Source organism: Procambarus clarkii, chromosome 39 (genome assembly GCF_040958095.1).
Source record: "Procambarus clarkii isolate CNS0578487 chromosome 39, FALCON_Pclarkii_2.0, whole genome shotgun sequence".
Taxonomy (NCBI): Eukaryota; Metazoa; Arthropoda; class Malacostraca; order Decapoda; family Cambaridae; genus Procambarus; species Procambarus clarkii.
In genome coordinates, this window is record NC_091188.1 from 7,157,153 (window position 1) to 7,184,631 (window position 27,479).

General features: G+C 45.7%; 1 protein-coding gene across 2 annotated transcripts in view; it reads right to left on the reverse strand.

The window, feature by feature from the left end:
* Nucleotides 1-267: 267 nt before the first annotated feature.
* The window catches only part of LOC123760537 (uncharacterized), a 63,728-nt gene continuing 36,516 nt past the window's right edge, over nucleotides 268-27,479 (reverse strand). For both annotated transcript variants that reach the window (XM_069338348.1, XM_069338349.1), the window contains exons 3-5: nucleotides 19,473-19,611; nucleotides 3,925-4,872; nucleotides 268-1,971 (exon numbers count right to left, since the gene is read on the reverse strand). In XM_069338348.1, coding sequence (XP_069194449.1) covers nucleotides 1,151-1,971; nucleotides 3,925-4,872; nucleotides 19,473-19,611 — 1,908 coding nt within the window. In that variant the 3' untranslated portion in view covers nucleotides 268-1,150. The remainder of the gene's footprint in view (nucleotides 1,972-3,924; nucleotides 4,873-19,472; nucleotides 19,612-27,479) is intronic.

The following is a 27,479-nucleotide window of genomic DNA, read 5'->3' on the forward strand; positions in this document are numbered from 1 at the left end:
CCGATGTTCCAAACGGTTTCTATTCCCTTTAAGTGAATACCAACACAACTGTGAGTGCCTATCTCATGACCAGACCTTTATATTCGTGTTCTATTCCTGTGAGACATTCAAATTATATCCATATATTTCTTTTAGAGTAACCTAGACATTATAAATACCTTGAAGGTCGATGAGAATAATCTAACCGTGAATGCATGTTTCACAGACACAGGAACAAGCGTTAATTACTCAGATGGATGTTGTACTTGTGAGAGGAAAATCCACTACTATGTCTGAAATTTTATTGAACATAAAACAGGTAAAAATAAATACATTCTGTTACAACTATATTGCACGACCAGCCTCGATTTATCATAAATAAACGTAAACAGAAAGTTTCTGTAAAATACAGAACTTACTGCAAATGAAGTAAGCAAGTACTTGGTCCAGAGTACCGCAGTGACTTGAGTAACTCAGCACTTCTGAAGACTCTCGCCAGCCCCAGTCACACAACCATGAGGACTCTCCAAGCAAGGACTCCTCTCAGACGACCATGAGGACTCTCCAAGCAAGGACTCCAGTCACACGATCAAGAGGACTCTTCGTGCAAGGACTCCTCTCACACGACCATGAGGACTCTCGAAGCAAGGACTCCTCTCAGACGACCATGAGGACTCTCCAAGCAAGGACTCCTCTCAGACGACCATGAGGACTCTCCAAGCAGGGACTCCTCTCAGGCGACCATGAGGACTCTCCAAGCAAGGACTTCTCTCACACGACCATGAGGATTCTCCAAGCAAGGATTCCTCTCAGACGACCATGAGGACTCTCCAAGCAAGGACTCCTCTCAGACGACCATGAGGACTCTCCAAGCAAGGACTTCTCTCACACGACCATGACGACTCCGCTAACAAGGACTCAATATCTAATCATCTACTTTTTATTTTGTTAAATATCTATGTACAAACAATTCTATAGTTTTCTTTCAGATGAAAATTTCTCTTCACGAATAGTCATTTCGGTATAAGTTCTTTTATTTTCTAATTTAAAGCTCAGAAATATAAACGAAGGTAAAGCTGTTTATGAGGAAGATTGTCTATAGTCAAGAACACAAAATAATATTACATAAGGTTGTCTGACTTGGAGATCTAGCGACAACTAACTTAAGGAACTACCGCTTGACGTCCCACTCTTCTCTCTCTCCATTACTTTGATTATCGCTTATTATCTCTACTTCACTATTATTAGGACTAATTTGTACCTCCTTTGCTCCTTCCTCTCTCCTTCTGTCCTCCATCGTTGAACATTTGTGATCTCTTCTTGCTGTCAGGATCGAAGGTGCGGTTACCTTTAAAATATTCTCTAATGAAAACTTTTGGTAGGAGTGCGTATGGGAGATAACAGAGGAGGAATAGGAGGAAGCAGAGGGGCAAGACGAGGAACCTGACGAAGGAGGCGACGAGGTAGAAATACCTTCAGGAGTTTGGGCAAGTGATTTAATACTGTTTTGAGGTTCTTTCTCTGACGAAACAATACTTTTGGGTACAATACTTCTGGAGTTTGGTAACGGTGTGGTGATGATAGGGAGGTGTTCTGGAGGATTGTCTGATGTATCTGTTGCTGAAGGAGCGCCCGTGCTTCTTGGGGACTCAGGAGCCTCGAGCCGCTCGGGTGAACCTGAGGTTTTGACGATCATGGAAAAAGATAACGAATAAGAGGAAGCGGGTGTGTCAGGAGAAGGAGGAAGGGGACTCGAAGTTCGGGAAAGCCGTGATGAAGGTGGTGAAGGTAAAGGAGACGCAGTGGGAGGGATATGTGAGATGGAAAGGGTACTGGAAGATGTGGAAGAGCATGTGGGAGGGCTGGATGCGGCTGCAGGTTTCAGGGAAGTGTTGAAGCCGCTGGTGGAGGCAGCTGCAGGCGCGAGGGAGCCACTGGAGGAGGCCGAGGGCGTCGGGAGGGTCGTCAGGTGCCGTTCAGTTCTCTTCAGCTCTGTCAGAGGAATTTATATACAAATTAAGGTTTGTTCACTCGTTTATACATGCCAGTGATTGAATAAATAATGAGTGCACTAACAGTGGTACATTATAGTGACAAGTGCGTTAACAATATGTTTAGTTAATAGTGCGTCATAATGATGCAGCCCGTCCTCTCACCGAGACCGTCTCATGTTGCACGTTGTGGTCCCCCAACATACAACATACAACATACTGTGAAAAGTCGCAGCTGACATATATCCACGTTTTCTACCCCATCCACCCACCGATTGGTTAGGTTAGGTGGGTGGATTGGGTTCATACGTTTGTGGAAAGATTAGCACTATGTCTTTCGTACGTTGTGACCAATCATGAGAACGGGCTGGACAATGTGGGAATAAATATTGACCAAGGGGAGGGAACTAATAAGAGAAAGTGCCAAGTCATTAATTACGACTATAGAGCACTGGGAAAGGGGTCAATATAAGGATTTGGGATGGGACGGGGAAGAAGGAATGGTGCCCAACCACTTGGACGGTCGGAGGGATTGAACGCCGACCTGTACGAAGCGAGACCATCGCTCTACCCTCCAGCCCAAGTGATTGGGCGACAACAATGAAGGGATTAGTAACAAGGAGTATGTTAACTATGGGGGGTTACTAACATGAGTGCACTAACAACGAGGGGTAGTAACAGAGTGTGCACACTATCAATAGTGGTAGTAACCTGAGTGCACTAACAATGGGGGTTAATTAAGTAATTATCACAAGAAGGTACCAAGGCGGGGACACTATGTAGCACCATCAACAACATGGGGATGCTACAGAGAGTGCACTAACAATAAGGGTTATCTTGAGATGATTTCGGGGCTTTTTAGTGTCCCCGGGACCCTACCCCGGAGACTACTACCCTACCCCGCGGTAGGGTAGTAACAAGGAGTTCACTAAGATTAAGGGTAGTAACAAGGAATGCACTAACAAGGAGTGCACTAACAATAAGCGAAGTAACAAGGAGTGCACTAACAAGGGGAGGAGTAACAGGGTCTCACGAGGATCGTCCGTCCTGGCAACAGGTTACTGTTTTGTTCCTAAGCCATATAATGTGTTGAGGTTTCAAACATTTACTTACACATGTCATTATGGTGTATTATGGCAGACCTGGAACGTTAGTATGGAACCTGCAGCGTTAGTATGGAACCTGGAACGTTAGTATGGAACCTGGAACGTTAGTATGGAACCTGGAACGTTAGTATGGAGCCTGGAACGTTAGTATGGAACCTGGAACGTTAGTATGGAACCTGGAACGTTAGTATGGAACCTGGAACGTTAGTATGGAACCTGGAACGTTAGTATGGAGCCTGGAACGTTAGTTTGGAACCTGGAACGTTAGTATGGAACCTGGAACGTGAGGATAGAGCCTGGAACGTTAGTATGGAGCCTGGAACGTTAGTTTGGACCCCTGGAACGTTAGTTTGGACTCCTGGAACGTGAGGATGGAACCTGGAACGTTAATATGGAGCCTGGAACGTTAGTTTGGACCCCTGGAACGTGAGGATGGAGCCTGGAACGTTAGTATGGAGCCTGGAACGTTAGTTTGGACCCCTGGAACGTTAGTATGGAGCCTAGAACGTTACTTTGGACCCCTGGAACGTGAGGATGGAGCGTGGAACGTTAGTTTGGACTCCTGGAACGTGAGAATGGAGCCTGGAACGTGAGGATGGAACCTGGATCGTTAGATTGGACCCCTGGAACGTTAGTATGGAGCCTAGAACGTTACTTTGGACACCTGCAACGTGTGGATGGAGCGTGGAACGTTAATTTGGACTCCTGGAACGTTAGTTTGGACCCCTGGAACGTTAGTATGGAACCTGGATCGTTAGTTTGGACCCTTGGAACGTTAGTATGAGTCCTTGAAAGTTAGGATGAGAGAGAGAGGGCAGTATGAGAGGCGGGTGGAGCGAGAGACTGACCAGCGTGCAGGAGGGCGTGGTTTCGGAGGTTGGTGAGCTTGCTGAAGCCCTTGCCGCAGACGGAACACTTGTGCGGCCACTGGCCGTTGTGGACGAACATGTGGGAGCGGAGGTCGCCGGGGGTCGGGAAGGAGCGCGTGCACAGCGAGCACTTGTGCGGCTTTTCCTTGACGTGGGTCATCTTGTGGTAGTAGAGGTTGGAGGAGGCGGTGAAGCGCTTGCCACACACGCCACACTGGTGGGGCTTCTCCCCGCTGTGGATCCGTCGGTGGGTGTTGAGGGACGAGCTCGTCGAGAACCCCTTCCCGCACACGTCGCACGCGTGCGGCTTCTCTCCCGTGTGCGTCCGCATGTGCCTCTTCAGCAGCGACGGCCGGTCGAAGGCCTTGCCGCACTCGGAGCACGGCAGCATCGTCCGCTCCCGCCGCTTGACGGGGGCCAGCGGCGCTGTCACCTCCCTGCTGCTGCGAGGCACTGTTTGAGGCATGCTGCTGCTGCTGCTGCTGCTGCTGCACGCTGCTGACACTGTCGTCGTCGGCGTCAGGTTGACAGAAAAAGATGGCCTGTCTAATGGTTCAGGATCCGGAAGGTTGATCCCGAAGGCCGTCTGTCTCAGTGGGAAAAACGACGACGAGGATGTCGTGGGAAATGACGTGATCGGTGAGGCTGTCGCTGGCGGCGACGGCGACCGATGTGGCGAGGGTGACTCGGCCTTCCGCTTCCCCGCGGCGCCGCAGTGCGGTCCAGGCGCGGGCGGCGACGTCAGCAGGGAGCGGGAGAGGTCGAGCGGCGCCTCGGCCATGATGGAGTCGATGGTGCGGCGGTAGAGCGAGGAGCGCAGGAGGGTGAGGGCGGGCAGCAGCAGGGCGTCGTCGACCTCAGGCAGCAGCAGGGCCACCAGCCGCTCCCCGGGCCACACCTCGCGCACCACCTCGAACACCACCGAACCTGAGGCGACAATGCTCGTCACTCGCCGGCTGCCAACTCTCAACACATTAATGGGGGGGGGGGGCCAAGAAAAACCAAATGTTAATTAATAAATAATTATATAATTTATATAAATCTATATCTACAAATAATTGTGTGTGTGTGTGTGTGTGTGTGTGTGTGTGTGTGTGTGTGTGTGTGTGTGTGTGTGTGTGTGTGTGTGTGGACGTGAGTGGAGGCCAGACGCCTGTGGCCAGTCTCACCAAGCTTACAGAGTGACGGGAAATTGAAATTGAAATAAGTTTATTGAGGTAAAATACACACAAAGGGATGAGGTAGCTCAAGCTATTCTCACCCCGTTCAGTACATCGTGTTAATACATACATATACACACATCACAAACAATAAACATATTACCAAACAATCTGAGAGATAAACATATACATTTCCTCCTTCACAAGTAGTATGGTATCAGACGTACACATAAATACTTTTATGACCTAGGTATACTGTATACAGAGTGACGGGACGTTGTTCCGGGATGGTCACACGCTGGTCAACCTTCCCCCAACACACAGTGGTGATGGGGCCTAGAGGGAGAGGAGTGGTTATGGGGCCTAGAGGGAGAGGAGTGGTGATGGGGCCTAGAGAGAGAGGAGTGGTGATGGGGCCTAGAGGGAGAGGAGTGGTTATGGGGCCTAGAGGGAGAGGAGTGGTGATGGGGCCTAGAGGTAGATGAGTGGTGATGGGGCCTAGAGGGAGAGGAGTGGTAATGGGGCCTAGAGGGAGAGGAGTGGTGATGGGGCCTAGAGGGAGAGGAGTGGTGATGGGGCCTAGAGGGAGAGGAGTGGTGATGGGGCCTAGAGGTAGATGAGTGGTGATGGGGCCTAGAGGGAGAGGAGTGGTAATGGGGCCTAGAGGGAGAGGAGTGGTGATAGGGCCTAGAGGGAGAGGAGTGGTGATGGGGCCTAGAGGGAGAGGAGTGGTTATGGGGCCTAGAGGGAGAGGAGTGGTGATGGGGCCTAGAGGGAGAGGAGTGGTGATGGGGCCTAGAGGTAGATGAGTGGTGATGGGGCCTAGAGGTAGATGAGTGGTGATGGGGCCTAGAGGTAGATGAGTGGTGATGGGGCCTAGAGGTAGATGAGTGGTGATGGGGCCTAGAGGTAGATGAGTGGTGATGGGGCCTAGAGGGAGAGGAGTGGTGATGGGGCCTAGAGGTAGATGAGTGGTGATGGGGCCTAGAGGGAGAGGAGTGGTGATGGGGCCTAGAGGGAGAGGAGTGGTGATGGGGCCTAGAGGTAGATGAGTGGTGATGGGGCCTAGAGGGAGAGGAGTGGTGATGGGGCCTAGAGGGAGAGGAGTGGTGATGGGGCCTAGAGGAAGATGAGGGGTGTCTAAAATAAATCAACAAACAGGGAAAACCTACACGTAAACAAAATATTATTAAACCAGTGAAAATGCTAATCGCCCCGTCGCTTATACACAAATATATGCAAATATTACAGCGCAAATAGCGGCTCGACACACATCACGTATCTCTCCTGTATGAACACTCGTGTCACACAAGCCATCACTCAGAATTCATCAAGAGTTCATCATTTAGCTAAATAAGGACAAACGCCTCGTCGCTCCCTGGTTTACGAGCTGCCCAGATATAGTCCCCACCATTTACGGTAGGCTGAGTGTATGGTAGTGGGGGCCTGGCGGCCCTGGGGGAGGCAGGGAGGCAGGGAGGCAGGAAGGCAGGGAGGGAGGGAGAAAGAGGGCGGGAAGGAGGGGGAGAGAGCGAGGGAGAGAGGGAGAGGAAGAAAGAGAGAACGAGAGAGAGAGAGAGAGAGAGAGAGAGAGAGAGAGAGAGAGAGAGAGAGAGAGAGAGAGAGAGAGAGAGAGAGAGAGAGAGAGAGAGAGAGAGAGAGAGAGAGAGAGAGAGAGAGAGAGAGAGATAGTTTCCATATTTCTCCGAGTTTCTCGCTGTATCACAATATTTCTTCGGGTTCTTCCCGAAGAAAGAACGAAGAGGATACTTAGATGTTTATAAGGAGATATAAATGTCGTGTTGCTTAAAAGTAAATTACCTCTTTAAATCACTTCAAAAAAACATCATCTAGTAAAGTTATCCTCCAAATTAGTGTAAACTATTTCGTGATATCAAAGAATTACATGTTTCTCCTCTGTTCTTTTACCAAAAAATATCAAATAAACAAATGAAACCCCAAAACAATTTGAATATATCAGGTTTTGAGCAATCTCGCGTTCTTCACAATGACACTTATGCGAAATTAAAAATCTCTCTCTCTCTCTCTCTCCGTCTATCTATCGATCTATCTCTTCCTCTCCGTTACTCGAAAATTTGCTTGCATTGCTTGATAATGAACTTTGCATGAACTCATAAACGCGCATGGAATTGTTCATACCTTTAAGGCCTATTTAGGCTCATACATATTATTATTTAATGAACAATGATATTTTAATGAACAATGGGTGGTACCAAGGTCTGCATCCTAATGACGGGCCAGATGCCTTCTTTTTAGTAATTAAAGTGGCTGTATAAGTAATAAAGCATTTATTGTTTAGACAAAGCTAGGCACAACAAAAGTAAATGAAAAATGGTGCACATAAGTAATGTGAATGTGCATCTGGGAGACCTCTACTCTCAAGTAAGTAGTTATCCAAGAGACGACTTTCGATACCTCAACTTAAGTCTTTTTCTGACATTATGTCTGTCTCTGTCTGTCTGTCTCTCTCTCAACCCGTGTATGCATCCAAGGTTCTTTCGCTTAAGTAATTTACTAAGGGGAAGATTACTTCCAGGTGATTTACAAAGGTATATAACATTTTACGACATTTCTCTATCCTTGAACAAGTGACTATTATGGTAACTGCTTGTAAAGAAGGTATGGGAGGGGGAGGGGTGAATCTAAGACTAATTTCAATATACAAATATATTATATATATATATGTGTATATATATATATATATGTGTATATATATATATATATATATATATATATATATATATATATATATATATATATATATATATATATATATATATATATTTAATATATATATCATATTATCAATAATGATACTAATAATTTGAAAAGTAAAAAACGAATAATTATTATAGTTGTGATATTTAATAAAGTAATAATGATAAATATATTAACAACAATAATAAAAAGATAAAGCTAATGATAACATTGATAATATTACTTATATATATATCTATAAGAGAAATGCTTGTCTCTTCTGCTGTCTGTCTGTTCGAGAATGGAGGTCAGACGCTTGAGCTAACCTCACTCAACTTTCACACATGACGCATGTGGGGTAGGGGAGTGTCACAGGCCTGTCGGGGTCTACTACAATACCACAGGTTAGGAAATATCAGCAGCTCCAACCACCCCTCCCCCCAACCCAAGTGCAATTTTCATGAAATAAAATATGAAATATTAGTTGTGTTGCCCCTCGAATTTATTTATCAGTTTTATGAGGTACCTATAGATAGTTGAATTATATATATATATATATAGTTGAATTATATATATATATATATATATATATATATATATATATATATATATATATATATAGTTGAATTAGATCTAGGTATCCCCCATCTCTGCTGTCAAAACTGTATTGGTCCAAACATTCAGATCTGATAGGAAAGAACTTACTGACTCCCAACGACCTGAAAGTACTAGTATAAAAAGCTATGATTTGTTCAGATCTGAAACCTACATCTATGGGCAGCACAAAACGTCCACTAGACTGTACTCACCTAATTGTACTCACCTAATTGTGCTTGCGGGGGTTGAGCTCTGGCTCTTTGGTCCCGCCTCTCAACCGTCAATCAACTGGTGTACAGATTCCTGAGCCTATTGGGCTCTATCATATCTACATTTGAAACTGTGTATGGAGTCAGTCTCCACCACATCACTTCCTAATGCATTCCATTTACTAACTACTCTGACACTGAAAAAGTTCTTTCTAACGTCTCTGTGGCTCATTTGGGTACTCAGCTTCCACCTGTGTCCCCTTGTTCGCGTCCCACCAGTGTTGAATAGTTCATCCTTGTTTACCCGGTCGATTCCCCTGAGGATTTTGTAGGTTGTGATCATGTCCCCCCTTACTCTTCTGTCTTCCAGTGTCGTAAGGTGCATTTCCCGCAGCCTTTCCTCATAACTCATGCCTCTTAGTTCTGGGACTAGTCTAGTAGCATACCTTTGGACTTTTTCCAGCTTCGTCTTGTGCTTGACAAGGTACGGGCTCCATGCTGGGGCCGCATACTCCAGGATTGGTCTTACATATGTGGTGTACAAGATTCTGAATGATTCCTTACACAGGTTCCTGAACGCCGTTCTGATGTTAGCCAGCCTCGCATATGCCGCAGACATTATTCTCTTTATGTGGGCTTCAGGAGACAGGTTTGGTGTGATATCAACTCCTAGATCTTTCTCTCTGTCTGTTTCATTAAGTACTTCACTGTGCGACACAGTGGTTGCCAGGATCAGGTTGGGTTACCGTTACCTGTGGCAGGTGGCTGCAGGTGACGGATCTCCCAATCCTGAGCACTCCAGGTGCAAACTCTGTGAGCAGGAACTACGGCACGATCTCCCGCACTACATCACTGAATGCCCAGTTATTAGACCTTTCAGACCAGTTGGCATGAGGTACCTGGAGCTTTGCAATTACTTTATTCACTCTCGTATTCTTGAAGATATCCTCACAGTATACCCAAAATTTGCCAGTGCAGGCTACTAAACACATGGCCCTGTATGACTAACCCATCCTGCGAGATGGGGACTTTTATTACCACTGCTACCTTATTCAATCTTGTGTTGATGATATCCTCAAAATGCATCAGGAGTCTGCCAGTGCAGACTGCTTATCACATGCCTCTGTATGACTAAACCATCCTGTGTGATGGGGATTTTTTAGCATCTCTTAGTTAGCTTTTTTGACACACTGTACTCCACTTCATATAGTCTAGGGTAGCTGCACTAATGCAGATGTACCTCATATCTTAAAAAAAAAAACTATATAGTACCTATCTCCCTCTGTGTGAGAGGGAGATAGGTTGGATATTGGGGAGAGTGGGGGAGAGGGGGAAAGAAATTTCCCATAAGAAGAAATAGGGAAAGAGATGTGAGGGGGGGGTGGGGGAGTCCAGCCTTAATGTGTTGGAGCGCGTCCAGCCTTAATGTGAACAATGTGCTGTACGAGCTAGGTAAACAGAGGCATCAGATGATAGAAACTGTGCTCACTTGTTTCTGCATCGTCCAGAAATCGAACCAAGGTATGTGGAATACGCCCACCCCCCCAAGCTCCATCCGCTAGGCTATCTGTGTGTGCGCGTGTGTGTGTGTGTTTGATTATGTGTGTGTGTGTGTATTCACCTAGTTGTATTCACCTAGTTGTGTTTGCGGGGGTTGAGCTTTGCTCTTTCGGCCCGCCTCTCAACTGTCAATCAACTGTTTACTAACTACTATTTTTTCCACACCACACACACACACCATGAAGCAGCCCGTGACAGCTGACTAACTCCTAGGTACTTATTTATGCTAGGTAACAGGGGCATTTCAGGGTGAAAGAAACTTTGCCCATTTGTTTCTGCCTGGTGCGGGAATCGAACCCGCGCCACAGAATTACGAGTACAGCGCGCTACCACTAGGCTACCAGGGGCCAGATTCACAAAAGCACTTACGAACGTGTACATCTTTCTTCAATCTTTGACGGCTTTGGTTACATTTATTAAACAGTTAACAAGCATGAAAACTTCCCAATCAACTGTTGTTATTGTTATAAACAGCCTCCTGGTGCTTCGGAGCTCATTAACTGTTTAATAATTGTAAACACAGCCGCCAAAGATTGAGAAAAGATGTACAGGTTCGTAAGTGCTTGCGTAAGTGCTTTCGTGAATCTGGCTCCAAGCCCGGTAGCCTGTGTGTGTGTGTGTGTGTGTGTGTGTGTGTGTGTGTGTGTGTGTGTGTGTGTGTGTGTGTGTGTGTGTGTGTGTGTGTGTGTGTGTGTGCGGGTGTGTGCGTGTGTGCGGATGTGTGCGCGTGCGCTAATGTGTATACGTCCTAGATAACAATAATCGATAATAATATCTTTGTTTTATTTTTTCCCGGAGAAGTATCATTACCTCTACTTTTTCCTCACGGTTCTATTTTCTCATAAACTGTATTCTTCAACTAATTATTTGTCACGGAAGTTGCCGTAACATTAATAACAAAATTATATTGATCATTAGTAAAGGCCAGCTGGTAGCCGGTCGGCCGAGCGGACAGCACGCTGGACTTGTGATCCTGTGGTCCTGGGTTCGATCCCAGGCGCCGGCGAGAAACAATGGGCAGAGTTTCTTTCACCCTATGCCCCTGTTACCTAGCAGTAAAATAGGTACCTGGGTGTTAGTCAGCTGTCACGGGCTGCTTCCTGGGGGTGGAGGCCTGGTCGAGAACCGGGCCGCGGGGACACTAAAGCCCCGAAATCATCTCAAGATAACCTCAAGAGGCCAAACTTGTAAGTGAGAAGATGTCAGTTTGACGTGAACACAGCCGTGTGGGTGTCGAGAGCCCGCTAAGAGGGTAAACTAGACTACTATATATGAATTATCCAATTATCGCTCTCCTTATGTGTGGTAGGTTGGAGAGGTATGGGGAGGGGGAGGGGATGATGTAGAAGTTGGTAGGGGGTGGATGGTAGGGGGAGGATAGTTGGGAGGGTTGGACGTAGAGAGAGATTATTGTCTCTATAGGAGAGTGGGAAATGAGAGAATGTGCAGAGAAAAATTTGGTCTTTTGGGAAGGAAAAGTAGGGAAATGGGATCTATGTAATACATTTGACACATTTTGTATTTGACAGCTCAACAACGAAATTTGTTTAAACAAATAAAATAAAATATATAAGAATGAAACATCTTCACTTCAGAGATGATGAAATGTGACCAACGAAATGAATAGAGATGGAAAAGCGAGAAAGAGAGAGAGAGAGAGAGAGAGAGAGAGAGAGAGAGAGAGAGAGAGAGAGAGAGAGAGAGAGAGAGAGAGAGAGAGAGAGAGAGAGAGAGAGAGAGAGAGAGAGAGAGAGAGAGAGAGAGAGAGAGAGAGAGAGAACACTCACCTCAAGTGGTGAAGAATGTGACCCACACACCACAAGGAACAAAGACGGACAAACTATAACCCCGTCTGTGGTTTGAGGCTTTGGCGAGTACTTTGACAGGCTTGCAGCGGTTGTGGTTCATTGTGGCTTGCGGTTGATGCTTCCACTAATTGGTGTTCTGTGTCGTCTCTCGTCCCCCAGCCTGTCTGCTTCCCTGTCCACCTCACTGTCTGCCTGGCTGACAGTCTCTTTGCCTAACTGACTGCGTGCCTCACTGCCTAGCGGATTGCCAGCCTAGCTGATAGTTTCTTTGCCTAGCTAACAGTCTGCCTCTCTGCCTAGCTGACAGCCTGTCGAGTTGACTGCCTGCCTGTCTTAATAGTTGACTCCCTGATTGCCTGACTAGCTGATTGTCTACCTGTCTTCCCCTCCCTATCTATCTCTCCCTTTTCTTCTTTCCCCTCTCCTCTCTCTCTTCCCTTCTGTATTTTACCCACTCAGACTCTTTCTTTTCACTTTTCTCTCTCTACATGAATTCAATCTCATTTCTCTACTTCTCTCTTCGCTCCATTCCCCGTCTCATTCTCTCCCTCTGTTTTCCATCCATATCCCATTATCTCTCCCCTTCCCCCTGCATCTCTCTCTCTTGCTCTCCCCCGTTCATATGTTTAACTAAGACTAGTGTTTATGAGGAATGTTACTAGTGTTCCTAGAGAAACGTGAAGCAAGCGCTGTAGCCTACATCAGCTCACCCCCCCCACCCAACCACTTGGACTTGTTGACGGTAGAGCGACAGTCTTTCTTCTTGCAGGTCGGCGTTCAATCCTCAACCGTCTAAGTAGTTGGGCACTATTCCTTTCCTTCGTCATATCCTAAACCCTTACTCCCATATCCTTTCCAAGTGCTATTCTCAAAATTACCTTACTTTTCCTTACATCGCGTCATGTGAAGACTTTTCTCTGTCTGTCTGTCTGTCTGTCTGTCTGTCTGTCTGTCTGTCTGTCTGTCTGTCTGTCTGTCTGTCTGTATGTCTGTCTGTCTGTCTGTCTGCCTCTCTCTCTCTCTTCGGGTTCATTAGGAATTCCATAGACGTTCCTAGAGAAACAGCATGGAAGAGCTGTTAGCCTACATATCGATTTGCTTATTAAAGCGAAAATACGATAGATAAAATAGTTTTTTATATTATTTTGCATGATGAGTACATGATGATTTAGGTATGAATGGAAAAATTCGAGTCAATAGTATTCCGAGATTTCAAGCCTGGTTAAGTTTGGCATAGCGATGCGTGACACGATTTTATTTGACCATTATCACCAAAAGGCACTACGGGCTCACCATAGCCCGTGCTACTTGGAACTTTTTGTTCCAGGTAGCGAATCTTTAACAACAACCCGTCCATGGTGGGTACGTACCCAACAACAGTTACTGGGAAAATTTTAGTCCTTAAGTGTCTGGCCTCCAGCCTCGGACAGGCAGGCAGGCAGACAGACAAACAGACATATCCATTTATATATTCAGATACATATACAACTAGCATTTTTATAATGGAGTCATTACAAATATACACGACCTTAGAGTTGAATAATTTCGAGATTTAAAAAATGGTAATCGAATCACATTTCAAAGATGAAGTTCTTGTCCAAATCAAACCGGTAATTACATTGGTCTACAAAACTTACAATCACATTAAACATTTTAATCATGCTTTAATATTTTAAGTTTCCAGTCAATGTGCTGAAATGTTAAGGTGTTCCTGTAATGAAGGTCAGTATTATAGTATTATATAATATTGATATTATTAGCCATATTACTAGTAATAATAAACAAATTAAAAGTAATAAACAATTAATGATAATAATAAAGATACAAATAAAATAAATTTAAAAATAGTATACAATCAAAATTACAGTGTACAGTCAAGATTACAGCCCCTTCCATCCCTTCTACAAACATCCCACCCCCTTCCTCATCCCCCCCCCCCCTCCACCCTCCCCAGCCCCTTCCTCCGCTCGTCTTCCCTTCCCGATATTGACTCCTCCTCCACCCTATAGGCGCCGCGACCCCCCCGAGCGCGTGCTGTCTCGCGCCCCACCCCCGAGTCCGTGACCCTGACACGCGTTGACGCCGCGCCACGTCCCGGCGCGGCGCTCCGCCCACCACACTACCAGACTTCCGTCGCCTCCCACTCCGACACGCGCACTTCCGCCCCCTACCCGTGCAATTTGCGCTTGCTGCCGTTCGTTATCCACCGTGCCTTGCACACTTGCGACGTGTGGCCGCGCGCGTGAGGGACCGACCGACCGCTGCCTCCCACCATTACGTGACCCGGGGGCAAGCGACTCGTGCTTGACGCGCGCCTGGTGGGAAAACTTGTCCCTGAAGAACTACCAGGTCATGATCTTGGGAAACATGAGACCACACGACTTACTCGAGCTCTCTGATAAACAATATGACACAACAACGAATAACTTTGTGTTTACACAGTTGCGTACGAGAGACTACTAACTACATAAACTTGAGATGCAGAAGTAACTGGATGGGACTTGACTCCTGTCTTAACAGACACTCACAGTGTCGGAAGAGACGATGAATTAGCGTAGGGTAACAAGCGGAGTCCCTCGAAGATTATTGCTGAGGCCCACACATGCTACATTTCTTATTTATGCTAATGACCTCTGTGGGTATAGAGTCCACATGTCGACATTCATATCTTGAGGTTATCTTGAGATGACTTCGGGGCTTTATTAGTGTCCCCGCGGCCCGGTCCTCGACCAGGCCTCCACCCCCAGGAAGCAGCCCGTGACAGCTGACTAACACCCAGGTACCTATTTTACTGCTAAGGTAACAGGGGCATAGGGTGAAAGAAACTCTGCCAATTGTTTCTCGCCGGCGTCTGGGATCGAACCCAGGACCACAGGATCACAAGTCCAGCGTGCTGTCCGCTCAGCCGACCGGCTCCCTGAAGCCGGTTCATACCGACGATCTAAAATCAGTGAGAACAGTTGAGACACATGAGGATGGTAAAATACTCCAAGATGACTTGGACACGTTGCAGAGTTATGCAAGATATGGCTACTAATCTTCAACACCAGCAAATGTGAGGTAATGAAAATGGAACAGGTGAAAGGAGACCAGCAGGACGATTCAGGAATTACTTCCTTGGAATACCTAGAGAAAATTACCACCAAGAGGAAAATACACCACAATGTCTACATGTGTAGGTATTCATGTTAATACGGTAGCTTCAGCAGCATACTCAACACCGGCAATCATTACAACAGCATTTAGGAATCTAAGTAATTGGACATACTAATCACTATTCACCGAATTCATGAAACCAAGCCTAAAGTGTGCAGCCCCATTTTCAAGCCAATATCCATGAAAAACATAAGGCATCTTGAACAGCTGCGTTGGTTTGAAACTAGACACAGTCTTGAAATACGTGGAGTGGGAGCTGTAAAACCAGTGCAAGAACGGGACCAAAAGTAGATAGGAGAGAGAGAGAGAGAGAGAGGGAGAGAGAGGGAGAGAGAGGGAGAGAGAGGGAGAGAGAGAGAGAGAGAGAGAGAGACAGAGAGAGAGAGAGAGAGAGAGAGAGAGAGAGAGAGAGAGAGAGAGAGGGAGGGAGAGAGAGAGAGAGAGAGAGAGAGGGAGAGAGAGAGAGAGAGAGAGAGAGAGGGAGAGAGAGAGAGAGAGAGAGGGAGAGAGAGGGAGAGAGAGAGAGAGAGAGAGAGAGAGAGAGAGAGAGAGAGAGAGAGAGAGAGAGAGAGAGAGAGAGAGAGAGAGAGAGAGAGAGAGAGAGAGAGAGAGGGAGGGAGAGAGAGGGAGAGAGAGCGAGAGAGAGAGAGAGAGAGAGAGAGAGAGAGAGAGAGAGAGAGAGAGAGAGAGAGAGAGAGAGAGAGAGAGAGAGAGAGAGAGAGAGAGAGGGAGAGGGAGAGGGAGAGACACTTGGGGGTTGATATCACGCCAGAAAGGTGAAGCCCATATCAAGAGGATAACATCAGCGGCATATGCCAGGTTGGCCAACATAAGAACGGCCTTTAGAAACTTGTGTAAGGAATCATTCAGAACTTTGTATACCACATATGTCAGACTAATCCTGGTGTATGCAGCTACAGCATGGACTCCATATATAGTCAAGCATAAGACTAAACTGGAAAAAGTTCAAAGTTTTGCCACCAGACTAGTAGCCGCACTGAGGGGTATGAGCTACGAGGAGAGACTACGGGAATTATACCTCACGACACTGGAAGACAGAAGAGTTAGGGGGGGTCATGATCACCACATATAAGATTCTCAAGAGAATTGATAGGGTAGATAGAGACAGAGTATTTAACACAAGGGGCACACGCATTAGGGAACACAGGTGGAAATTGAGTGCCGAAATAAGCCATAGAGATATTAGAAAGAACTTTTTTGGTGTCTGAGTAGTTGACAAATGGAATGCATTAGGAAGTGATGTGGTGGAGGCTGACTCCATACACACCTTTAAGTGTTGATATGATAGAGCCCAATAGGCTCAGGAACCTGTACATCAGTTGATTGACAGTTGAGAGGCGGGACGAAAGTGCCAGAGCTCAACCCCAGCAAGCACAACTAGGTGAGAACTAGGTGAATACACACACACACACACACACACACACACACACACACACACACACACACACACACACACACACACACACACACACACACACACACACACACACACACAGTGTAAAACAAGGGTAAAGTTACGGAAATGGGCTTAGGTGACAGGAGACCAAAAGATCAGTATACAATGAAAGGAAACTAACTTCCTGTGACGATTCGAGAAGGGGACCTGGGAGTGGACATAACACCTAATCTAACTCCTGGCGCACATATAATGATAAGGACAGCAGCGTACTCTACGCTAGCAAAAGTTAGAACGTCATTCATAAACCTAAGTAAAGAGGCATTCAGAGCGCTTCACTGCCTACGTGAGACCAGACTTAGAGTAGGCAGCACCATCATGGAGATCCCACCTAAAGAAACACATTAGGAAACTTGAAAAGGTTAAAAAATTTGCGACGAGGCTCATCCCGGAGTTGCAGGGGATGGAATATGAAGAGCGACTGAAGGAACTGGACCTGACGACGTTAGAAAAAAAGGAGGGAGATATGATAACAGCATACAAAATACTTTAGGGGATTGACAGAGTGAAAATAGGCGAAATGTTCACACGGATACCAACAGAACACGGGACATGGGTGAAAGCTGGAAACTCAGTTGAGACATAAAGGTGTTAGGTTTTCTTTTAGCGTGAGAGTAGTGGGGAATGGAATGAACTAAAGGAAGCAAGCACTATCCACAGCTTTAAAACTAGGTATGATAGAGAAGAAGGACAAGAGTCATTGCTTTAAACAACCGATGGCTAAAGACCCAAAGTCCATTCCATGCACCCGCCAAACCCCCTGTTTATGAATGAAAAACGGTTTACACACAACCCGTCCTCGACTCAAGTCCATTACATCCAGCGGTCAACCCCACAGACGCATTCATAAATTTTAACTTGCTGTTCATTCAAAACGGGAATTTTCTCAAGTATAAATTAATATTATAATATATTAGCATATTGTGCATATATAGGCATAGGTTAGGTTAGGTGTTTAGGTTCTGTTGGCGATTATTTGTATTTGTATTACGTGGGTGAAGCATTTATAGCGTTGTGATTCGAACAAAATTCGTCAGTGAAGCACTTGTTCCGGATATGTTCGAACGTCAGCAGTTGTGAGTCGTGTGTAAACCGCTTTTCATTCATAAACAGGGGGTTTGGCGGGTGCATGGAATCACTTTTGGATCTTTGTTTGGAGGACGGGCTGGCATTGTGACTCACCTACAAAGTCACACCCCCAGACCCTCCCCACATAGTGACTCACCCACTCAGTCACCCCCCCCCCCGACCCTCCCCACATAGTGACTCACCTACTCAGTCACCCCCCCCAGACCCTCACATAGAGACTCACCTACTCAGTCACCCCCCCCAGACCCTCACATAGTGACTCACCTACTCAGTCACCCCCCCCAGACCCTCACATAGAGACTCACCTACTCAGTCACCCCCCCCCCAGACCCTCCCCACATAGAGACTCACCTACTCAGTCACCCCCCCCCTAGACCCTCCCCACGACTCACCTACTCAGTCACCCCCCCCAGACCCTCACATAGTGACTCACCTACTCAGTCACCCCCCCCCCCGACCTTCCCCACATAGTGACTCACCTACTCAGTCACCCCCCCCCGACCCTCCCCACATAGTGACTCACCTACTCAGTCACCCCCCCCCCGACCCTCCCCACATAGTGACTCACCTACTCAGTCACCCCCCCCAGACCCTCCCCACATAGAGACTCACCTACTCAGTCACCCCCCCCCAGACCCTCCCCACATAGAGACTCACCTACTCAGTCACCCCCCCAGACCCTCACATAGTGACTCACCTACTCAGTCACCCCCCCCAGACCCTCACATAGAGACTCACCTACTCAGTCACCCCCCCAGACCCTCCCCACATAGAGACTCACCTACTCAGTCACCACCCCCAGACCCTCACATAGTGACTCACCTACTCAGTCACCCCCCCCAGACCCTCACATAGTGACTCACCTACTCAGTCACCCCCCCCCCCCCCCGACCTTCCCCACATAGTGACTCACCTACTCAGTCACCCCCTCCCCAGACCCTCACATAGTGACTCAGCTACTCAGTCACTCCCCCCAGACCCTCACATAGTGACTCACCTACTCAGTCACCCCCCCCCCAGACCCTCACATAGTGACTCACCTACTCAGTCACCCCCCCCCCGACCTTCCCCACATAGTGACTCACCTACTCAGTCACCCCCCCCAGACCCTCACATAGTGACTCAGCTACTCAGTCACCCCCCCCAGACCCTCACATAGTGACTCACCTACTCAGTCACCCCCCCCAGACCCTCACATAGTGACTCACCTACTCAGTCACCCCCCCCCGACCTTCCCCACATAGTGACTCACCTACTCAGTCACCCCCCCCCCAGACCCTCACATAGTGACTCAGCTACTCAGTCACCCCCCCCAGACCCTCACATAGTGACTCACCTACTCAGTCACCCCCCAGACCCTCACATAGTGACTCAGCTACTCAGTCACCCCCCCCAGACCCTCCCCACATAGAGACTCACCTACTCAGTCACCCCCCCAGACCCTCACATAGTGACTCACCTACTCAGTCACCCCCCCAGACCCTCACATAGTGACTCACCTACTCAGTCACCCCCCCCCCAGACCCTCACATAGTGACTAACCTACTCAGTCACCCCCCAGACCCTCCTCACATAGTGACTCAGCTACTCAGTCACCCCCCCCCCCAGACCCTCACATAGTGACTCACCTACTCAGTCACCCCCCCAGACCCTCCTCACATAGTGACTCACCTACTCAGTCACCCCCCCAGACCCTCACATAGTGACTCACCTACTCAGTCACCCCCCAGACCCTCCCCACATAGAGACTCACCCCTGACTCGGGAGGCGACCATGTTGACATGAGGAGTGAAGTGGAGGGAGTAGGCCAGGAAGCGCACCCAGTTGCACAGCCTCACCCGACCCGTGGACCGCTCGCACACCTCCTCGTAACTACCATACCGCTGCCTCGGCTGTTGGGAGAGAGGAGAGGCAGTGAGGGAGAGAGGAGAGGCAGTGAGGGAGGGAGAGAGGACTACAGTGAAGGGAGCCAGGGACGGAGGGTGGTTAATGTGTTGGTGCTGTGGAAGGGAAGTGAAGGAAAAACAGATTAGGTTCGCTGAGAGAGAGAGAGAGAGAGAGAGAGAGAGAGAGAGAGAGAGAGAGAGAGAGAGAGAGAGAGAGAGAGGAATAAATCGAAAATATCTTTTCACATATGCCAAAAAAAAAACATTACATAAAAAAAACTGCTCCAGTATTGGTCATATTTAGATGACTAGAGGCCGACAAAGAAACAGGAAAATCCCGAGAGACCAAGATGAATGTATATTTAGCAGCATGATATACAACACGAAGGTCGTTGATGCTGACAATTATTTTTAATTAATGCTATTTACATTTCAAACCAAATATGGAATTTTACAAGGAACACACCGCAAACTTTGAACCCCCCACAACATGTATACACACACACACACACACATACACACACACACACACAGTAGTAGTAGTAGTAGTAGTAGTAGTAGGCAGTAGGACGGCGGTCAGTGAACAAGTGTAGGACGTGCGGTCCGCGAATTACTTCAATATTCTCGGGATATTTACGTACCAGTGAGCCCAAAACATAGTTTTTGGTCATATGAAAGGTACAGCAACGCAGTGATAACGCAACATAGTGAATTCTTATAACGTTTGATAAGAAAAAAATTGAAAAAGAACGAGATTGTGGCAAGACGGTGGCACCAGAGGCCTGCGAAGGGAAGAGTTTGGACCACCACGTGGGAGGACCTCTGGCGGGGACGTCAACAACAATATTGGACATCGCTTCATAAATCACCTAATTGTGCTGTGGGATGCTTACTCGGAGGTGAGTGCCTCTCAAAGTCAGTCATACAAGGTGTACAGTGTTTTTTATATAGTAATTAGCTTTGAACATAAGTTAATTAAAATACGAAAAAGTAGCTCAAGAGCCTCAGCTTGGTACTAGCTTCTCACACCTGTGTGTTACATTACACCGCCACTGACTAGACCTACCCCCCCTCCTCCTCCTCACCATAACACGCCAGTGTAAACACACACACACACACATGCACGCACGCACACACTGGTGACCGCTCACCCTCACTCACCCACCCTCACCCCTCACGTTCCCACGCCTTACACTGCCCCAAGACACCCCCCTACCCCTCCCCCTATACACAAACACCCCCGCACTCAACACACACACACACACACACACACACACACACACACACACACACACACACACACACACACACACACACACACACGCACGCGCGCGCACACACACACACGCACACACGCACACGCACACATCGCTGGGGGGCCTCGTAGCCTGGTGGATAGCGCGCAGGATTCGTAATTCTGTGGCGCGGGTTCGATTCCCGCACGAGGCAGAAACAAATGGGCAAAGTTTCTTTCACCCTGAATGCCCCTGTTACCTAGCAGTAAATAGGTACCTGGGAGTTAGTCAGCTATCACGGGCTGCTTCCTGGGGTGTGTGCGTGTGTGTGTGTGGTGTGGGAAGAAAAAAAAAAAAAAAAAAAAAGTAGTTAGTAAACAGTTGATTGACAGTTGAGAGGCGGGCCGAAAGAGCAAAGCTCAACCCCCGTAAAAACACAACTAGTAAACACACACACACACACACACACACACACACACACACACACACACACACACACACACACACACACACACACACACACACACACACACACACACACACACACACACACGTCCATGTGGCCTGACTCTTGGAACTCCATATTTCTATGTAGATGCAAAATATGACGAGCACCGGAGCTTGGTGTTTTGGCCAGGAAGAAAACCCTGAGATACTGGTGACATATCAAATATATATTTCTAGTTTTGTGAAAAAATAACGAAAAACGAACCATACCACCTACGTCAGCATGAGTTTAGAGCTGAAGGATGCTGCTTTTCTCAACTACTCAGCACACGCAGGAATAAAGGAAATATACAAAGAGGTTAAAGGAGTTATATGCAAAGTAGTGATATATATGTATATATATATATATATATATATATATATATATATATATATATATATATATATATATATATATATATATATATTTATATATATTTTTTTTTTATATATAGGGGTTATATATATATATATATATATTATTAAATATGACCGAAAAAGTAAGATTAATAATTCTAACACGAATTTTCTCAATCTTTCGTACATTTCTTTTCACTGCTGGTGGTAATTCAAAAATCAATTCTCCAAAATTCATTTTTATTTCTAGTCTGACGCGACACTTGAGCGCGTTTCGTACTAGGATTTCTCTGGCGAACCAGAGAAGTAAACAACACAGAAATCATCGATAGATACAGCGATAGCAGGCGGCTTGACGTTTGCGAAGCACTATACATCAAGAAGTCAACACCAGCAATCAACAGCCAATTAATGCACAACTATATTCTACCCACCTCAAGACTCCGCTCCAATATAGAAACATCAAGAAATATGGACCAATAGGCTTTCTACAATCACTTCTATTCAATACCCATTGTTTCGTGTTCTGTCTTGTGTTGATGAAATTAATACCTTATAAAAAAAACACCTCACCCCCATCCACCTCACTCAAATGTAGATATAAACAAATCGGAGATGTGTAGGTTCTATTCAGTTGTGTATAAACTAAAGTCTTTGAAAATGTAATAAGTTTTACGAAACGCGCTCAAGTGTCGCGTCAGACTAGAAATAAAAATGAATTTTGGAGAATTGATTTTTGAATTACCACCAGCAGTGAAAAGAAATGTACGAAAGATTGAGAAAATTCGTGTTAGAATTATTAATCTTACTTTTTCGGTCATATTTAATAATATATGTCTACAGGAAAGACTGCTACCAAAATATACTAATATATATATATATATATATATATGTCGTACCTAATAGCCAGAACGCACTTCTCAGCCTACTATTCAAGGCCCGATTTGCCTAATAAGCCAAGTTTTCATGAATTAATGTTTTTTCGTCTACCTAACCTACCTAACCTAACCTAACCTAGCTTTTTTTGGCTACCTAACCTAACCTTACCTATAAATATAGGTTAGGTTAGGTTAGGTAGGGTTGGTTAGGTTCGGTCATATATCTACGTTAATGTTAACTCCAATAAAAAAAAACTGACCTCATACATAGAGAAAAGGGTTGCTTTATCATTTCATAAGAAAAAAATTATAGTAAATATATTAATTCAGGAAAACTTGGCTTATTAGGCAAATCGGGCCTTGAATAGTAGGCTGAGAAGTGAGTTCTGGCTACTAGGTACGACATATATATATATATATATATATATATATATATATATATATATATATATATATATATATATATATATATATATATATATATATATGTCGTACCTAGTAGCCAGAACGCACTTCTCAGCCTACTATGCAAGGCCCGATTTGCCTAATAAGCCAAGTTTTCATGAATTAATTGTTTTTCGACGACCTAATCTACCTAACCTAACCTAACCTAACTTTTTCGGCTACCTAACATAACCTAACCTATAAAGATAGGTTAGGTTAGGTTAGGTAGAGTTGGTTAGGTTCGGTCATATATCTACGTCAATTTTAACTCAAATAAAAAAAAATTGATATCATACCTAATGAAATGGGTAGCTTTATCATTTCATAAGAAAAAAATTAGAGAAAATATATTAATTCAGGAAAACTTGGCTTATTAGGCAAATCGGGCCTTGCATTGTAGGCCGAGAAGTGCGTTCTGGCTACTAGGTACGACATATGTATATATATATATATATATATATATATATATATATATATATATATATATATATATATATATATATATATATATATATATATATATATATATATATATATATATATATATATATATATTTATATATATATATGTGAAATTTTGTGGCAATCAGACCCCAAAGAGTATCTGTATATGAATGAAAATTGTGTTTCATAGCAGAAACAGCCAAACACCACACCAAACATATTCTATCAGTTGGGGAAAATGATCGGATGAATTATGAGAACTTTAAGAAAAGGGATGCAGGCCTGATCCTATTACTTACATCTCGTGTGCAAAATCACTTGGTATTATGATCTGTACTCGCCTTCTCTTTCACAACAGGCGATGTAACCCAAATAGCAGTTACACAGAGATCCTTTACCACGGTAAAGCTCGTGGAAGTTACTCGACTAAATCTTTTCAATCAAATAAGAACTTCCTTCAGGAGTGAGCTTCATATCCAGCCAAGAGCAAAGTAGTCCAAATTACTGTCTGAGAACACTATGAATTTTTGAGGCCCTTGACTTTTCAACCTTCTATTGGAAAATATAATACATATCTCCGGAAGAAAGGCTGGAACTTTCAAAAGTGAATTTGAAGCTTTTTTTTCTTCCAAAACTGTGTAATCAGTTTTATTATGGATAAGTGAGCCTGAGGGGGAGTGAAAGCAATAGTCTTCCCGACCACGTTATCACCAGAGCCTTGGCGTCGATCCTGAGAGAGTGGCCATAAGAATTATTGATGACTGTCATAGGTAAACCACGGCCAGCATAGTGATCAGAGGGACCTAGATCAGCCAGTGAGTGTGTGTGTGTGTGTGTGTGTGTGTGTGTGTGTGTGTGTGTGTGTGTGTGTGTGTGTGTGTGTGTGTGTGTGTGTGTGTGTGTACTCACCTAATTGTACTCACCTAATTGTGCTTGCGGGGGTTGAGCTTTGGCTCTTTGGTCCCGACTCTCAACTGTCAATCAACTGGTGTACAGATTCCTGAGCCTACTGGGCTCTGTCATATCTACATTTGAAACTGTGTATGGAGTCAGCCTCCACCACATCACTTCCTAATGCATTCCATTTACTAACTACTCTGACACTGAAAAAGTTCTTTCTAACGTCTCTGTGGCTCATGTGAGTACTCAGTTTCCACCTGTGTCCCCTTGTTCTCGTCCCACCAGTGTTGAATAGTTTATCCTTGTTTACCCGGTCGATTCCTCTGAGGATTTTGTAGGTTGTGATCATGTCTCCCCTTACTCTTCTGTCTTCCAGTGTCGTAAGGTGCATTTCCCGCAGCCTTTCCTCGTAACTCATGCCTCTTAGTTCTGGGACTAGTCTAGTGGCATACCTTTGGACTTTTTCCAGCTTCGTCTTGTGCTTGACAAGGTACGGGCTCCATGCTGGGGCCGCATACTCCAGGATTGGTCTTACATATGTGGTGTACAAGATTCTGAATGATTCCTTACACAGGTTCCTGAACGCTGTTCTGATGTTAGCCAGCCTCGCATATGCCGCAGACGTTATTCTTTTTATGTGGGCTTCAGGAGACAGGTTTGGTGTGATATCAACTCCTAGATCTTTCTCTCTGTTCGTTTCATTAAGTACTTCATCTCCTATTCTGTATCCTGTGTTTGGCCTCCTATTTCCACCACCTAGTTTCATTACTTTGCATTTACTCGGGTTGAACTTCAACAGCCATTTGTTGGACCATTCACTCAGTCTGTCTAGGTCATCTTGTAGCCTCCTACTATCGTCCTCAGTTTCAATCCTCCTCATAATTTTTGCATCATCGGCAAACGTTGAGAGAAACGATTCTATACCCTCTGGAAGATCATTTACATATATCAGAAACAGTATAGGTCCAAGGACTGACCCCTGCGGTACTCCACTCGTAACGTCTCGCCAATCTGAGACCTCACCCCTCACACTGACTCGTTGTCTCCTGTTACTTAGGTACTCCTGTATCCAACGGAGTACCTTCCCTTTCACTCCAGCCTGCATCTCCAGTTTTTTCACTAGCCTCTTGTGTGGCACTGTGTCAAAGGCTTTCTGACAATCCAAAAATATGCAGTCTGCCCACCCTTCTCTTTCTTGCCTTATTTTTGTTGCCTGGTCGTAGAATTCAAGTAACCCTGTGAGGCAGGACCTGCCATCCCTGAATCCATGTTGATGCTGTGTTACAAAGTTCTTTCGCTCCAGATGTTCCACTAGCTTTCTTCGCACAATCTTCTCCATCAACTTGCATGGTATGCAGGTTAGGGTAGTGTGTGTGTGTGTGTGTGTGTGTGTGTGTGTGTGTGTGTGTGTATAGTCACCTATTTGTGCTTGCAGAGCGAGCATCAACTCATGGCCCCCTGCCTATCTGACTCTAGTCATATTCTCCAATATTTCCCCCACCCTCCATGTTTCTTACCTTCCTATACCCTCTAAACTATGTGTAGACTCCGCCTCAACTGCCTCCCCCTCGTAGCTCTAGTCAACCTTCACACAACACTACAGAAGCGCCTCCCTACACCAGCTCATCTGACCTTCTAAACCCCACACACACCAGAATGGTCTCGTCCTGCCGGTGTCCATGTTTATAGTGTTTAGTCCGCGAGTCTTAAGTACAACAAGCCTTTCCCCCCTCAGTCTTGTCTCCTTGCTATAGTAGCGTGATCCAGCTCCCTCAGCCTCGCCTCAGCTCAACTTATCGACCGCTCGACCGTCTGGTAAACACACGTATATGATTATCTCAATGGTCTTGTGTCCGTGTGTTTTGGAGGTGTTGATTCCCGTCCTTATTAGTGGTCCACGTGTCTGCTGACACGTGCATGATCATATGACCGTGTGTATTTATATCTTACGTACACCTTCAAGCGCGCATGCACATGCATAAGGCAGCAGCGCATAGTGTCTGTATGCGCACATTGGCATGTGTGTGAGCGTGCGCACCAACAACTCAGTGGCAATGTCAATGCGTTGTAATGAGGTAGTTTGAGCGCGGAACCCGTGCCCAACGTAATGGGTATGACTACTGTAATTGGTTATGTGGTTACTGTGGTAGTTATTGGTATCATACAACCCCCTCATATCTCCCTCATAAGTTGGGTACCCAAGTGTCCATTATTGAGAGCAGTTGTTAAACCCACCTGAACAACTTAGGGACAACATCTGTACGATCTAGTGACAATATATGAAGGATCTAGAGATAATACTTGTATGATCTTGGGACAGACACGGAAGTATTTAGGGACAGCAACAAAAGTATGAGTTTGGACCACCACCTGAATGATCCTGATGGGACAATACCTGCACGATCTGGGGAAAATATTTTAATGATCTAGGAGGTCAACATCTGTATGAGCCAGGGACAGAACACGATGTATTTTGGGCCAACACCTGAAGGATCTATCAACACCTGAAGGATCTAGAAACAACACTAATATAATTTAGGGGACAACACTTGTATGATCGAAGAACAACACCTGTATAATCGAAGGACAATAACTGGAGGATCTATAGAGACAACACCCGCAGGGTTTAGGCACAACACCTGTATAGTGTAGGGTCAACACCTGTTGGTAGCTGTCATTCGTTTTCGACCCGCGACGTCCTGAACAACATTGGCAATGAATATATCTACATTTTTTGTAATTTTGCCCCGAGGGGCGAGTTTATTGAGCAGCGCCACTCATCCTGTGAGTGGATATACCGCCATAGCAGCGTGTACAACACTCCCCAATAGGAAGAAAACCCGCTGGCGTGTTCATCATGCCACTTGTACCCAGACGCAGCTGGGACTTGCTTATCTGTCTCAAGTGAACAGCTCCTCAAATAAGATTTACATCTGTCAACACTTAAAATCTTACGTTATCTTGCGAGGGCAAAATGGGGAATTTTTTTTAAGAACAGTATCAATATTTAACAAATAGTGTTTTCCTAACTCAAACAATGTGGGGTTTATTATTCTACACATATTTCTAATGTCTCTCAGGTGTTCACATTCTCTCAGGTAGTGGTCAAGGCGGTGTCCGTCACTCTCAT